This window comes from Notamacropus eugenii, chromosome 2, assembly GCF_028372415.1.
Source record: "Notamacropus eugenii isolate mMacEug1 chromosome 2, mMacEug1.pri_v2, whole genome shotgun sequence".
In the NCBI taxonomy this organism is placed as follows: domain Eukaryota; kingdom Metazoa; phylum Chordata; class Mammalia; order Diprotodontia; family Macropodidae; genus Notamacropus; species Notamacropus eugenii.
In genome coordinates, this window is record NC_092873.1 from 34,050,958 (window position 1) to 34,065,710 (window position 14,753).

Genomic DNA, 14,753 nt, shown 5'->3' on the forward strand with positions numbered 1-14,753 from the left:
CTTCTCCAGCTCATTTTATTAATGAGGAAACCGAAGCCAAAAGGGTTCAGTAACTTGCCCAGAGTCACACAGCTACTAAGTGTCTCAGGCCAGATGTGAACTCAAGAAGATGAGTCTTCCTAACTCCAGGCCTAGCACTCTAAATACTGTGCCACATAGCTGCCCCCTGAAGGCACTTTAAAAAGCTATAAAAATACAAGATCTTGCCCTGAGATTTCCTGTTCAGGGATCCTTAGCTAGCCATTATACCTGTGCCTCCAACTCACAAGTGCATTCAGTCCACTGACCACATTTCAGAACTGAAATTGAAAACTGTAATATAATACAGCATATGCCCATTTTAACATTTACACTCATGAATACAAATGGAATCATGCCTCCTCAAACCCATTATTACATACTATCAAAGCCTAATCTAAATGTATTCTTGGCTGAAATATCAACAATATAAAAACAATGAAACTTACATCACCATAGAGGGTATAAATCCTTACATGCTCACTATTCACAGATACGGGAGGCAAATTTTACTAGCCCCTGTCACTGTTGTCTTCTCTAAAGTTGTATGAAAATAGAAAGCAATGGAAGTGACTGTGGTCAAAGTGATCCCTCCTGGAACTGGCTAAGTGTCCCCATCCCCATTAATTTCCAAATCTTGCAGCAAGAATAACTATATTGTATTATTAGACCCACCCCTTACTACCTTCCTGACCTTACACCGGATGATACTTAGGATATATGGAAACAAGGAGCAATGAGGGGATGAAGATGAAAAATTGTCAGAGTAGCTAGTTAGTTCAGTGGAGAGAATACAGGCCCTGGAGTCAGGAGAACCTGAGTTCAAATCCAGCCTCAAACACTTACTAGCTGTGTTACCCTGGGCAAATTGCTTAACCCCAATTACCCCTCCGCTCCAAAAAAAACCAAACAAACAGGAAACTGTTAAAAAGAATGTTAGTGGACGTAGCTGTAGAATGCAAAGTGCTTCTGAGTTACCGTTTGGTCAATGAACAATTTTCATAAAAATTTTTCTATTGGAGAGTCTTTTCTCTGTAAGATGGCTGTGAGTTCCAAACCCTTTGGACTTGTTCAGCTTTCTTTAGCAGAGGATGGACACAGAACAAGGACCCTTACCTGCTCGACATCTCCTTGAAGGCAACTCGGCAACCTGATGCCATCGCTCCTCCTTGAAGTCATAGCACTCCACACTTCGAATAGCTTTTGGGGCTTGACCACCAACCACCACCATCAACTAGAAGGAGACAACCATAAAAACAACTATTCACAACTATCTACTCACAGATTTTTAAACGCCCTGAACAAGGTTTAGGGTAGAGAGTAACAAGAGAATGAGGGTGAGAATAAGGTTGGGAAGGGGAAAAGACAGAGGATGGAAATACCTTCCAAACCAATATTTAATAATCATCAACTTGTAGGGGGAGGAATGTCAGTGTTAAAAGCCTACTGTCTAGCAAATTTAGTAAAGAATTTCAGAAGCTGTGATGAAGTTTCTGAGACGTCGAGCAAAAGCAGGATTTAAGCCAAAACAAACAAACAAACCATCAGCATTTAGTCAACCTTGACAAGTATTCATGTGGTACCCTAACTGGATTCTAGTTCCCCAAGAATCTGAAGATGAATATGAAATCAGTAGGTCTGGGCTAGAGCAGGGAGGTGAAAAGTCAAGTGGGGTAAAGGAAAGGAAAAACAGGAGAAGGGAAGAAAAAGAAAAAAACTAAAAAAGCCAAAATAGAAGTTCACAGGAGAACTTTCATATTGAATCCCAACTAGTAGAGAGACTATGTTCCTATGAGATAAATGATAGAGATTTTTAGGAAGCAGAATTACCACAGTAGTCTATTCTCTGAGTCTGCATTAGGGCATCAAACATATTCAATTCTATTCAAGCAAGTATTCATTGGTACCCAGGATTTACTTTGTATTATTCTAGACTCTGGAGTGGGGGAGGGCAGGGAGGGAAGGAATAAAAGGTAAATGACTTGGTGCTTGTCTTCGTGCTGATTATAAATCACAATATAAACATATGAGACAATTAAAGACTAATATAAGACAATATATAATCAACATGTGCTATGGAAAATCAGGGAAAGACAAGAAAGACTTTCTAGAAGCCTATACTTTGAAGAAAATGAGGTTTATGGAGGCCCAGTTCTTATCAGATTTGGAAACAAATTAGGTTTCATTTTACAGAGATGTATACGTATTTTCTGATGACTCTCAAGAAACAAAAACACCATAATATCAACTCTGTCATTGCAGAGAGTGACAAGCAGCTTGGGGAAAATAGGACAAAAGGGGGGTGGAGCCAAGATGGTATAGCAGAAAGATGCATCTACTCTAGTTTTTCCCCCACAGTCCATAAAATACCTGTAAAAAATTACTCTAAACAAATTCTAGAGCAGCAGAAGCCACAAAATGACAGAGTGAAAGAGATTTCCAGCTCAAGGTAACATGGAAGGCTGACAAGAAAGGTCTATTCCATGGGGCGCAGAGCAGAGCACAGCCCACGGAGCCCAGCCCAGACTTGGTCGTGCAGCACTGACACTAGTAGGAACAGCACTAGAACAAGCCTCAGGGGCAGAATCCTCGAAAACAGCTGTGGTTGTCAGATCCCTCAACCCACAAATGCCAAAGACAGCTTCAAAGGTCAGTGAGAAAGGTTTTTCACCTGGGTGAGAAGGGAGCATGGTCCTCCCCTAACTCTGGCCCCAGGTGGTGGCAGCAGCAGTAGCAGTAGTATCCATTTTTGGAGCCCTCGGCCTAAAGCACCCATGGGAAATGAGCTGCTGATCTACATCTTAGCCCTGGGGTGAGGAAGAGTGCTGGCTGGAGTGGTGGAGCAGGTGGAGGCTCTGGAAAGGGAAGTTCCTACTTGCAGATCCTGGGCAGAAAAGCTTTGGTAGTTCCCAGACCAGAGCGCAGGCCAGGAGAGGAGTAAACTCCTCTCCCTTGATTGTGCTACCTTGGAGGAACTGAGAACTTACAGGTCCCCAGAGTATACTCCCCTCTTGACAAAGGACTCTAAAGTCAAGTAACTGGTTGAGAAAATGCCCAAAAAAGGGGGAAAAAAAATGAGACTACAGAAGGTTACTGTCTTGGTGAACAGGTATTTTCTTTCATCCTTTCAGATGAGGAAGAACAATGCCTACCATCAGAGGAAGACATAAAAGTCAAGGCTTCTGCATCCAAAACCTCCAAAATAAATATGCAATGGTCTCAGGCCATGGAAGAGCTCAAAAAGGATTTTGAAAATCAAGTAAGAGAGGTAGAGGAAAAATTGGGAAGAGAAATGAGAGAAATGCAAGAAAATCATGAAAAGTGAGTCAACAGCTTGCTAAAGGAGACCCAAAAAAATGCTTAAGAAAATAACACCTTTAAAAACAGGCTAACTCAATTGGCAAAAGAGGTCCAAAAAGCCAATGAGGAAAAGAATGCTTTAAAAAGAAGAATTAACCAAATAGAAAAGGAGGTTCAAAAGCTCACTGAAGAAAATAGTTCTTTAAAAATTAGAGTGGAACAGATAGAAGCTAATGACTTTATGAGAAACCAAGAAATTACAAAGCCAAACCAAAAGAATGAAAAAAACAGAAGATAATGTGAAACATCTCATTGGAAAAACAACTGACCTGGAAAATAGATCCAGGAGAGACAACTTAAAAATTATGGGAGTACCTGAAAGCCATGATCAAAAAAGAGCCTAGACATCATCTTTCATGAAATTATCAAGGAAAACTGAATGATATTCTAGAACCAGAGGGCAAAATAAATATTGAAAGAATCCACCAATCACCTCCTGAAAGAGATCCTAAAAGAAAAACTCCTAGGAATATCGTAGCCAAATTCCAGAGTTCCCAGGTCAAGGAGAAAATATTGCAAGCAGCTAGAAAAAAACAATTTGAGTATCGTGGAAATACAATCAGGATAACACAAGATCTAGCAGCTTCTACATTAAGGGATTGAAGGGCTTGGAATATGATATTCCAGAAGTCAAAGGAACTAGGATTAAAACTAAGAATCACCTACACAGCAAAACTGAGTATAATACTTCAGGGGAAAAAATGGTTATTCAATGAAATGGAGGACTTTCAAGAATTCTTGATAAAGAGACCAGAGTTGGACAGAAAATTTGACTTTCAAACACAAGAATCAAGAGAAGCATAAAAAGGAAAACAGCAAAGAGAAATCATAAGGGACTTACTAAAGTTAAACTGTTTACATTTCTACATGGAAAGATAATATTTGTAACTCTTGAAACTTTTCTCAGTATTTGGGTAGTTGGTGGGATTATGCACACACACACACACACATACATAGAGAGAGAGAGAGACAGAAAGCACAGGGTGAGTTGAATAGGAAGGGATGATATCTAAAAAAATAAAATTAATGGGTAAGAGAGAATATATTAAGAGGAGAAAGGGAGAAATGGAATGTGGCAAATTATCTCTCATAAAAGAGGCAAGAGAAAGCTTTTTCAATGGAGGGGAAAAGCGGGGAGGTGAGAGGGGAAAAGTGAAGCTTACTCTCATCACATTTGGCTTAAGGAAGGAATAACATGCACACTCAATTTGGTATGAAAATCTATCTTATACTATAGGAAAGTAGAGGAGAAGGGGACAAGTAGGTTGAGGGGAATGATAGAAGTGAGGGCAAATGGGAGAAGGGAGTAACTAGAAGTAAACGCTTATGGGAAGGCACAAGGTCAAATAAGAGACTAGAAAAAAGGGGGGACAGAGTAGGATGGAGGGCAATATAGTTAGTCTTACACAACATGACTCTTAAGGAAGTCATGTGCAAAAATACACATATATAGTCTATATTGAATTGCTTGCCTTCTCAGTGAGAATAGGTGGAGAGGGAGGAAGGAAGAGAAGTTGGAGCTCAAAGTTTTAGGAACGAATGTTGAGAATTGTTTTTGCATACAACTGGGAAATAAGAAATACAGGTAATGGTGTATAGAAATTTATCTTGCCCTACAAGACAAGAGAGAAGATGGGGATAAGGGAAGGGAGGGGCGTGATAGAAGGGAAGGCAGATTGGGAGAAAGGGTAATCAGAATGATTGGCATTTGGGGTGGGGGGAGGGGCAAGATGGGGAGAAAATTTGGAACTCAAAGCTTTGTGGAAATGAATGCTGAAAAGTAAAAATAGATAAATAAACATTTAAAAAAAGTGGAATCAGTTACAAAAAAAATAGGATAAAAATAACAAATAAAGAAAAACTGAGAGATACAGAGTCATATGTAGAGGAAAGTCAGAACACTGACAATATTTTTTTGAGTGCCTACTATTGTACTCAGGATTATGGGAAGATAAGGGAGAAGTAGAAGACAACTTTCCTAAGGAAAAAAAGGACCCATGTATCAAAGATATCTGATAAAATAAATGAAAATTAGTTATTTGTGCAAGTCAGAATCTGGACAGTTGAAGGAAATTTTAATGTCTTTGAAGAAAAAAATGAAAGACAGTTAAAATATAAAAAATGTTTAGGTCCTGCTATCTGCTAGCACTGAATGCAAATGAATAGAATGAGATGAAGTTGTGTGTCCCGCCTCCCAAAATATGAGTGATGAATTTTCTGAAATTACAGGATCCTACTTAATTGTGTGATCAATTGTGAACTGTGTTATTATATATTCTTTGGAGTTCAAATACATGCCTGCCAGGTAGTTTAAGTTGAAAGGTTAAAATGCTATTAGCATATACTTGTTGCAGGTGAATACTTTTTCTTTAGGAAATAAACCCAGACATTCATAAAATGTCAATGATGATATATTAATTTATTTTACTTCTCACAAAAAAAGAGGGTAGGGAGAGAAAAGGAGGAAAGGAGGAAAAAAGTAAATATTTTCATCTATTAAGGGCAGTAAAGTGGTAGTATTATTTTATGTATACATGCACATTTATACGCATATAGGAGAGGTACTAAAAGCGTAAGGATCTGTGAGTCAAAATATACAGCAATGAGATTAGAGGGAAAAATTGGGGAAAAATCGAGAGCAGTGATAATTACATTTAGTGAGGTGTTTGTGCTAAAAATTCATTCTAATGGCACCAACAAACAGTTGTGAGAAACTCTGAAGCTCTAACCTTTCAAAATTTCACAGGATCCCAGTTTTATGAACACTATACTAATGGTTGGGGGAGAAAAGGAAAGGCTGGGGGGAAAAAAGCATGGAATATATTAAGATGCTGCACATAAAACAACCCCCAGCGTTTCTGAGTGAGGATAGGAAAGCAAGCCAAAAAACAAAAACTGAGGTTTGAGATAAGTGAAAGCACTCACTCAAATTAATGTATTGGACCCAGTGCAAAATACAAAAACAAAACGAAACAAAAACTCCAAACAGCTATGAAAACAAACAAAAAAATTCAGCTTAACAGACAAAAAAAATGGAATAAGCTTGTGGGTACCAAGTACAAGGCAGAATCACTTTAAGAGGAACACTGAAATATATTTCACCAAGAGAATTCTTGCTCTTGGGCACTGACTCATGATTATCATTAACTTCAACGGGTAGATTTTTTTTAAGGCTTTGCTTATGTTTAAGACTGCCCTAGAGATGAGAAGCTGAGTTTTTATGGAGGACAAATTTTCAAGACAGGCTCAGATACACATATACAGATAACAGAATTGAGTATGGAGTAAGTTCCTGAAGAACAGATAGGAAAACACAGCTATCCAAAAGTAGGAAACTCCAAGCAGGTATCTTTGCTTACAGGAATGTCAAACAAAGGTTGAGATTAGGAGCTGAGATCCACAAACAGGAGAAGAAACAGCACCTGGAGTAAAGAAAATCTCCACAGCTCATTACAGTAGACTACAAGAATATTCTCCATTGAATTCATTAAAGCGAAAATGAAGGAATTAAGAAATCTATTAGCTCAGTGGATCCCAGATGAACTATCAAAGATTACACATAACCTGAGTAACTCAGGAATGGGAGACCAGATAACCAAGGTTATTTAAAGAGAGAAAGAGAGAAGATGAAGGGAAGGGAGAGAAAGAAGAGAAAGGGAAGGGAGAGAAAATGAGAGAAGAGAGGAGGGGAAGGGGAGAGAAAAGAGATGAGGGAGGTGGAAAGAGTGAGAGAAAAAAGAACAGACTGTTCAAATATTTGGCAAATCTTTTCCAAGTACTATTCAAAGAATTCTGGGAAGTGACAAAGATAGGTTAGAAATGAGATGTGAATGCAGTAATACAGAATTCACTTGTAAAGACCTTTATTTAAAACTACAGCTAGTAACAATGAATTAAATGTCAGAAAGGGGGTCAAGGAGGGTCTTTTGCAAATAGACAGTGAAAAATGCTAGTGATAAAAAAAACCTAGTTAAAGAAGTAGGTGGGGAGGAAGGCATGAAATGAAGGCTAAATTTAAATTGGCCAAGAAATGGAATTCTTAAAAAAAATTTTTTTTAAGAATTTTTTTTAAATGTTAGCAAATCATATAGATGTAATGAATACTTGAAAGGTTAGTTACTAAAAAAAGCAGATAAGGGAATATTTGGAAAAAGCGAACATTTACAAAATTAGCAGACTCATATGGCATGCATACTAAGATATTAAGGGGACTAGCAAATGTATTTACTGAGCTCACTTAGAATAACTTTTGTATAAAATCTTGGAGCACTGAGGAGAGATCAGAAAATTTGAAATAGGCAAACACTTATTTTTAGCAACAGAGGAGGAAGTGAATGTCTTGGAACTAACTTTTGGAAAGAATGCTACTTTTTTATGGTTGAGATCACATTAGTGCAGGGAATTCATCTAAGCATTAACATGTTAAATGTGAATTAGAGGCAAAACTTGAACCTAGACTTTCTTGGCTACAACCACTACAACCTTTTAAAAATATTTTTAAATTTATGTTTATTTTATCTCTTGCTGTTTATTACAAATGAAAATATTTAAGAGAAGAGAAAATTCTGCCAACCTCTAGGGGGCAACAGAATTATAAATAATAGGGAGGAGGGGTATTTTTTTTTTTTTTATAAGCATGCCCAATACAACTGCATGTGATACCAAAACTCATCAGTCAAATCAACTAGTAACCTTTTTCCTGTTTTAGAAACATCCTCACATACGCTGAAATATTATTCAAACTGCAATGTGTCAGTGGGCTGGAATTTTGACCAGGGAGTAGTGTTGAAGTCCATTTCTACTTTAAAATATTTAGTAACTCTCTAGAAAGATAAGTAAACAGCACATTGGCAAAATCATCTGATGATTCTAAGTTTAGAAGTGTTAAAGTCGGGGAAGACAGAAAAATAATATCAACATAGACTCTTAGGAACTAAAAATATGGGTAAAACTGTCCGCATGAAATTCAATTTGGAAAGAAAGAAAATGAATACATTGGAGAGAAAACATTCAAAACACTGAATTTACTGAAAAAGAGATACTGGAGGGAAAGTTATAATCACAAACACACACACATACACACACACACATATGAGATTAAAGGACAAAAAAATTTAACTCATATTTCTTAATGCAACACAGATGGCCATGCAAAGAAAAGGTCATAAAAGGGGGCACAGGATAATCGAGTTTATCCTCTACATGTCCTAGTGAGGTCATCCCCAAGAGGTGCACCCAAGGATAGGGTCTTAGGTATCATAAAGATTCTGACAAAGTAAAGAGAATCCTATTTGGAAAAATAAAACTGAAAGGGGGTTTATGAGGAAAAACTGAAGTAAAAAAATATGAAAAGTTTTATTAAGGAGGAACTGAATGAGGACAACATAGTATCATATTTTTAAAGCTGAAAGTACCCTTGGAGTTCATCTACTTCAATTTCTTCAATTTACAAATGAGGAAACTGAGAGCCAGAGAAGAAGAAGGAGAAGAGAAGAGACTTGCCCGAGGTCACAGAGAGCAAGGCTGTGGAGCAGGCATTCAAATCCAGTGTGAATTGGTGTAAAGTTTCTGAAATGCCTAAGAATCAGAAAGGCATGGGGAAAAGGCGAATGAATGAGGGGAAGTCTGTTCCAACAATTTTGAAAACTAAAACAAATTTTTAAAAAATGGGTCTATCTCACATTTACAGGGGGTGAGACATCTGATATGGCATCACTGGGAACAATTTTTCATGTGTAACGGAGGGCCCAAATAACCTTCCCTAGTTCTAGTGTGAAATAAAGGTTCTTCACCTTGACATCTGTGAACTTGTATTTTAAAAATATCTTATGACAATTTCATTTCAACATAATTGGTTTCCTTTGTAATTCATTTTGTACATTTAAAAACATAATTCTGAGAAGGGGTCCCTCATGAGCTTAATCAGATGGTTCATGATACCCCCAAAGTTAAGAGCCCTTCTATTCTGAAATAACTCTGAAATCTAGGCTTCCATTTTAATAAAATATCTAATTTAGAGGAGGGCCTTTTCCTCCTGATTCTACAATGAGATTATTAAACTTCTCTTAGTTCTACAGCTAGACTGAATAAAACTCTGAAGTGATCAAATGTACCTGCAGTGTGGGCACAAGAACTGTTTAGTAATTTATGGGGCAAAAAACACAAAACCTGAAAAACCTTGAGTCCAGGGAATTCTTATCCATATGATTTACAAGGAAATATATATGTGGGTCTGTAATTATTATATAACATATTATAATGTAATATATCATATAGAGATATAATTACATATTATAATATATCACATAGTGATATAACATATTATTATATAATAATTACAGACCCACACACATATTTTAAGGAAGCCAGAGAACCCTAGAAAGAAGGTGTGACATACTTGGAACAAGCTTTCCTATACAGATACTACAAAGCTCGCTGGCGAAGTGGATGGTGCTTAGCATAATCCCTGGCACATAGTAGGTGCTTAATAAATGTTTATTGATTAATTGAACAATTACGTAAAGCACTGGGTCTGGAGTCAGAAAGATCTGAGTTCAAATCCAGCCTCAGACATTCCTTAACTGTGTGACAAGTCACTTAAACTGTTTGTCTCAGTTTCCTCAACTGTAAAATAGGGGTCATAATAGCCCCTACCTCCCAGGGTGGTTATGAGGATAAAATGAGATAATAATTGTAAGGTACTTAGCAGAATGCCCAACACATAACAGGTGCTATACAAACGTTGGCTATTATTACACAAAAATCTTGTCCACATGATGGGGCAAGACAGGATCACTTGGCATGGCAGCTCTTACTTTGGGCAGGCTCATGGGCGTTCGCAGCCGAGTCCGGGCACTCTTCATTAGCGTGCGTTGCTCGGAGGGCAGCAGGTGGTACTTCATGGCTTCAATGAGGTAATCTTTGCAGGCACTGCTGTTTTTCACCAGGGTTTCCTCTTCTACTCTCTACAAAAAAGACACAAGTTGGCATGTTCCATTTAGCGATGGGGAAGTGAAGCAGGGGAGATAGGAATCCTTGAAATGCAACAAAAGATTGCACGTCCCAAGGATATGTCAACTGAAAAGGCAGCCAAGAAAACAGAAGAGGAAAGTTTAAGTCGTTTCAAAACTGCTGAGCTAAAGAGTCTGATAGGGAAAAGATATGGAGGCAGAGAGGGCGTTAGTGTGCTTGACAGTGTTTAACAACTTCAGAGGAAAAAATTTTTAAGTTTAATTGGCATTATTAACATTTTCTTCATCACTTTCTTAAACGTAGACCATCCACAAAACAGTATTAAGGTCTGAATTTGTAGCATTTACCGATTTTCAAGATGTAAATGCTCACACTAACAATTTAACAATGGGTTCTCAAGCTGGTAACAAGAGATAAAAAGAACAAGGAACAACGTTTTGTGAATGCTGAAAGAAGTATCACTTACATACTAATTTTAAAATGAAGCCAAATCAAGAAGACTACGGTTTGGTCACAGAAATTCCATGTGAAGCATATACAATAAATCATCCAAAGAAAGTTTTAAAACTATTTTAAAGCACTATTTCCCCACTACATCTTGTTATAATTAACTTTAGAATCAAATAAATCTTTAAAAATTAAAAGAAATTACATCTCACAATGGATACTGAAACCACAATCACCTTCATCACCTCTTACCTGTTTATTGTAATAACTTTCTCACCTTCTGGCTGCCAACACTCTTGCCCAGGGGTGGGGAACCTGGAGCCTCGAGGTGACATGCGGCTTCTAGGTCTTTGGGTGTGGTTTTTTGACTGAGTCCAAGTTTTACAGAATAAATCCTTTTATTAAGGGGATTTGTTCTATGAAGTTTGGATTCTGTCAAAAGGCTGCATTTGGGGATCTAGAGGGTCACCTCTAGACTTGAGGTTCCCCATTCATGCTGAGGCCATGGTCCTCTGAAGAGACCCAGGATTCTGTCTGTGTGTTTTGGTGGGTGAGCTTTTGCCTTATCTCACCTGGAATTAAAATTCCATGTCACCTCTCCATCATTTCCAAATGGTGATGGTTCATGCAAACTCACCCCTTTTTTCACCTTCCCTTTATACATTGCCATACTCCCATTAGAATTAGAAGTTCCCTGAGGACAGGGATTATTTCAGTTGCTTGTATCTGAACTCTTGTGCTTAGCACAAAAAGCTTTTTTCATATCATCACAGTGCATACGTAAGAACACATCTGTGTGTCTGAAAAGATGAAAAAATCCTTTCAGATCTGTTCTCTCTAGGGAGCTGGAATTAATGTGAACTAATTCAATGACTGAAATTAAAAAAAATTTTAAGTATGTTGTTTAACCAAGAAAGGACAAAGTTTTCAATTTTGTAGAGTGTAATTAAGGTTGAATTTATTCCTCTTTATTCAAAGTAAATTATGTTTTCTCAGCTAGAAATTACTGACATAATTATATATGTGACAGTTATTAATAATTATTATTTCATGGTAATTTTAATTAACACTGACCTCAATTTATCTCTTCATTTCAAGGGATAGATATCCCTTTGAAAAGTTCTATTCCCATAGCCAAAAATCAGGAGCCTGTTAAAAACAAATAAAACCAGACTCCACTGGTAATGCACAGTGTTTGTTTCATGGGAAACACAACTATCCAAACCAGAAGGGCCAAGAGCAAGTAGTGGGCTGAGGATGGGCCCTGGTCTTCAAGGCAGCTGAGTCTATGGATCAATGTGAATTGATATCGTAACATCAGCCTCACATGGCTGTAGGGGCTATAAAATGTTCAGTCTCTGTGACGTGGTCACAGAGCATCTTGTACTTGGATGCCCTTTGGGTCTGGGACCCAGTTATGAGCTTTCTGTTGTGCATTTGGGTTTGCTTACCTGAACTAAATACTCTCGAGGAAGCAAAGGTAGCCGCACATGCTCCATCAGTCGGGCCATCAGTTCCTGTCTTACATCTTTGTCATGGTTTACCCAAGCGATTACTGCTTCAAATACCTTCCAGAAAATAGAGGGAAAAGGGAAAATCCAATCATGATTGCCAGGTAAAAATAACTAGGCATGGGAAATCACTGGACCTGGGATTTCATTGATAAAGAGAACACCACAATGAGAAAATTTGCCCTTCCAAAGTGATTTTCCTTATGATCATGTCATTCCCCTACTCAATAAACTGCAATGGCTCCCTATTATCTCCAGGATCAAAAATAAAATCATCCCTTTGGTATTTAAATCCCTTTACAACCTGGCCTCTTCCTACCTGGCAACTGATTGCTGACTGACGAGGTAGACAGCTTCTCTACAACTTAGGGTCTCAGAGAGTTGCCTAGAACTCTTAAAGGTTAAGTGACTTGTCCATGGTCTCAAAGTCAGAACATGTCTGAGGCAGCACTTGAACCTAGCATCAAGCCAGTTATCTGTTCACTATGCAACATTGCCTGGGGTGAAATAATCCAGACCACATCATATAAGTAGCCAGAGTTTACCCATGAAATGATACCCACCAAATTCGGATTTTTTATGTACCTCAAAACTCTACTTCCTCTCATTATTCTGCACATTAGGAATGGTTGTCAGAATTTTACCAAGAATATTACAGAATCTTCTCAAACTTGGGGAATACCAACAATGACTCATCAAAGTATGATTTATTTAACTTCAAATCATCTTTTACAAGCTGAACTTGCTTCTGCTTATGTGAATTTTATCTTCCTTTGATAGAAAAATAATCAGGTTCCAAAAGGAATATGGAAAAATAACATTCTCAGACCCTTATAATAAACTATTTTCACCATTTCCCTGAAGCCTACATCCCAATGTCTTGTCCAGCACACTAGCATTTCTATAAACTAGAGAAGACTAGAGTCCAGGATCACAGGCTCACAGGTACTAAACCGCAAAGCCCTTTGGAGGCCATCAAGGCCAATGTCCATACTTCAGTTAAGTGACTTGACAAAGGTCACACAGCCAGTGCATGCATTCTAATATTTTTCTGGGGATTCAAAATATACTGCTGAATAAGATCAACTGTTCATTTTTACTAGTATTAAGCAGAGGCATTGTAGTTAGAGCTGAGTTCAGAGCCAGGAAGAACTCAGGTCAAGTCCTGCATGTCCTGCTCATATTCTCTGTGTGACACTGGGCAAGCCTCTTAACTTCATAATATTCTAGGCAACTCTCTAAGACTATAAGTTGCAAAGAAGATGCCAGCCTTCTTCCTCTAAGAGTTTCTTGTGAAACTCAGTGAAATCATGCATTTAGTCCCTATCCCCACTACTGAATCAATCAATCAAGAAGTATTTACTATTTGCCAGTTATATGCCAGGCTCTGTGCTAGGCACTGGAGATACAAGTACAAAGGATGAAATGATCGCTACTTGCATTTACATTCTAGCGGGAGACAAATGTTGAATGAGACAGAGAAAGATGGATAGATAAATGGATATATAGATAGATAAATGAATAAGTAGACAGTAGATGAATGGAGGGATAGATAGATAAACAGGTGGATAAGTAAGGAAAATGGATGATAGGCAAGCAGCTAGACAGAGAGATGGAAAAATGAATGAATGGATGGACAGGTAGGTAGACAGATGGATAGATGGATGAATAGACAGGTAGGTAGGTGAATAGTTAGGATGGCTGTATGGACAAGTAAGTAGGTAGGTAGATGGACAGATAATAGCATATATATGTGTGTGTGTGTGTGTGTGTGTGTGTGTATACAGTTAAATACAAGATAGTTTGGGAGAGAGGGCATGAGCAAATAGAAGGACCAGGAAAGTCTTCATGTAGAAGATGATGCCTGAAGTGCATCATACAGGAAGATAAGGGCTCTATGTGGTAGAAAGAAGGAATGTATTAGGCAGGGTAGCAAAAGCATGATGATAGGATATAGTATTATCGGTGAGGAAGATTAAGTAGTTATGTTGCTAGATACTAGACAGAGCTGGGTGAACCCAGCTAATTCCAAGAGCAGTGCTCTATCCACTACACATAGAACAATGTATTGATGTTAAATAATTAGACTGTCATACAGCTAGAGTGTCTGAGGCGAGATTTGAACTCAGGTCTCCCTGATTTGAAATGCAGCCCTCTATCGACTTTAACACCTTGCTATTTTTGGGAGAAGTTTGTAAACAACCTATCTAGTAGTTGTAGTAAGGTCTCTGAGAGAAGAGGGCCATCTATACCTTACTTAAATTTTGAATCTCCCCCAACACTTAACATAATTCTTTGCACATAAGAACACTTAATAAATGTCAATATTATTTGAAGTGATTTGGTGCTCAAAAGGTATAATTCCCATCCAGAGAAACTTTGATGTACAATTAACTTGGACGAAGAAAATGAACCATCTACTCAGTATATGTCTTTCTAGGAAAA

General features: G+C 37.9%; 1 protein-coding gene across 3 annotated transcripts in view; it reads right to left on the bottom strand.

The window, feature by feature from the left end:
• The window catches only part of KLHL2 (kelch like family member 2), a 135,792-nt gene that overhangs the window by 19,291 nt on the left and 101,748 nt on the right, over positions 1–14,753 (bottom strand). For all 3 annotated transcript variants that reach the window (XM_072639732.1, XM_072639733.1, XM_072639734.1), the window contains exons 7-9: positions 12,249–12,365; positions 10,194–10,343; positions 1,135–1,252 (exon numbers count right to left, since the gene is read on the bottom strand). In XM_072639732.1, coding sequence (XP_072495833.1) covers positions 1,135–1,252; positions 10,194–10,343; positions 12,249–12,365 — 385 coding nt within the window. The remainder of the gene's footprint in view (positions 1–1,134; positions 1,253–10,193; positions 10,344–12,248; positions 12,366–14,753) is intronic.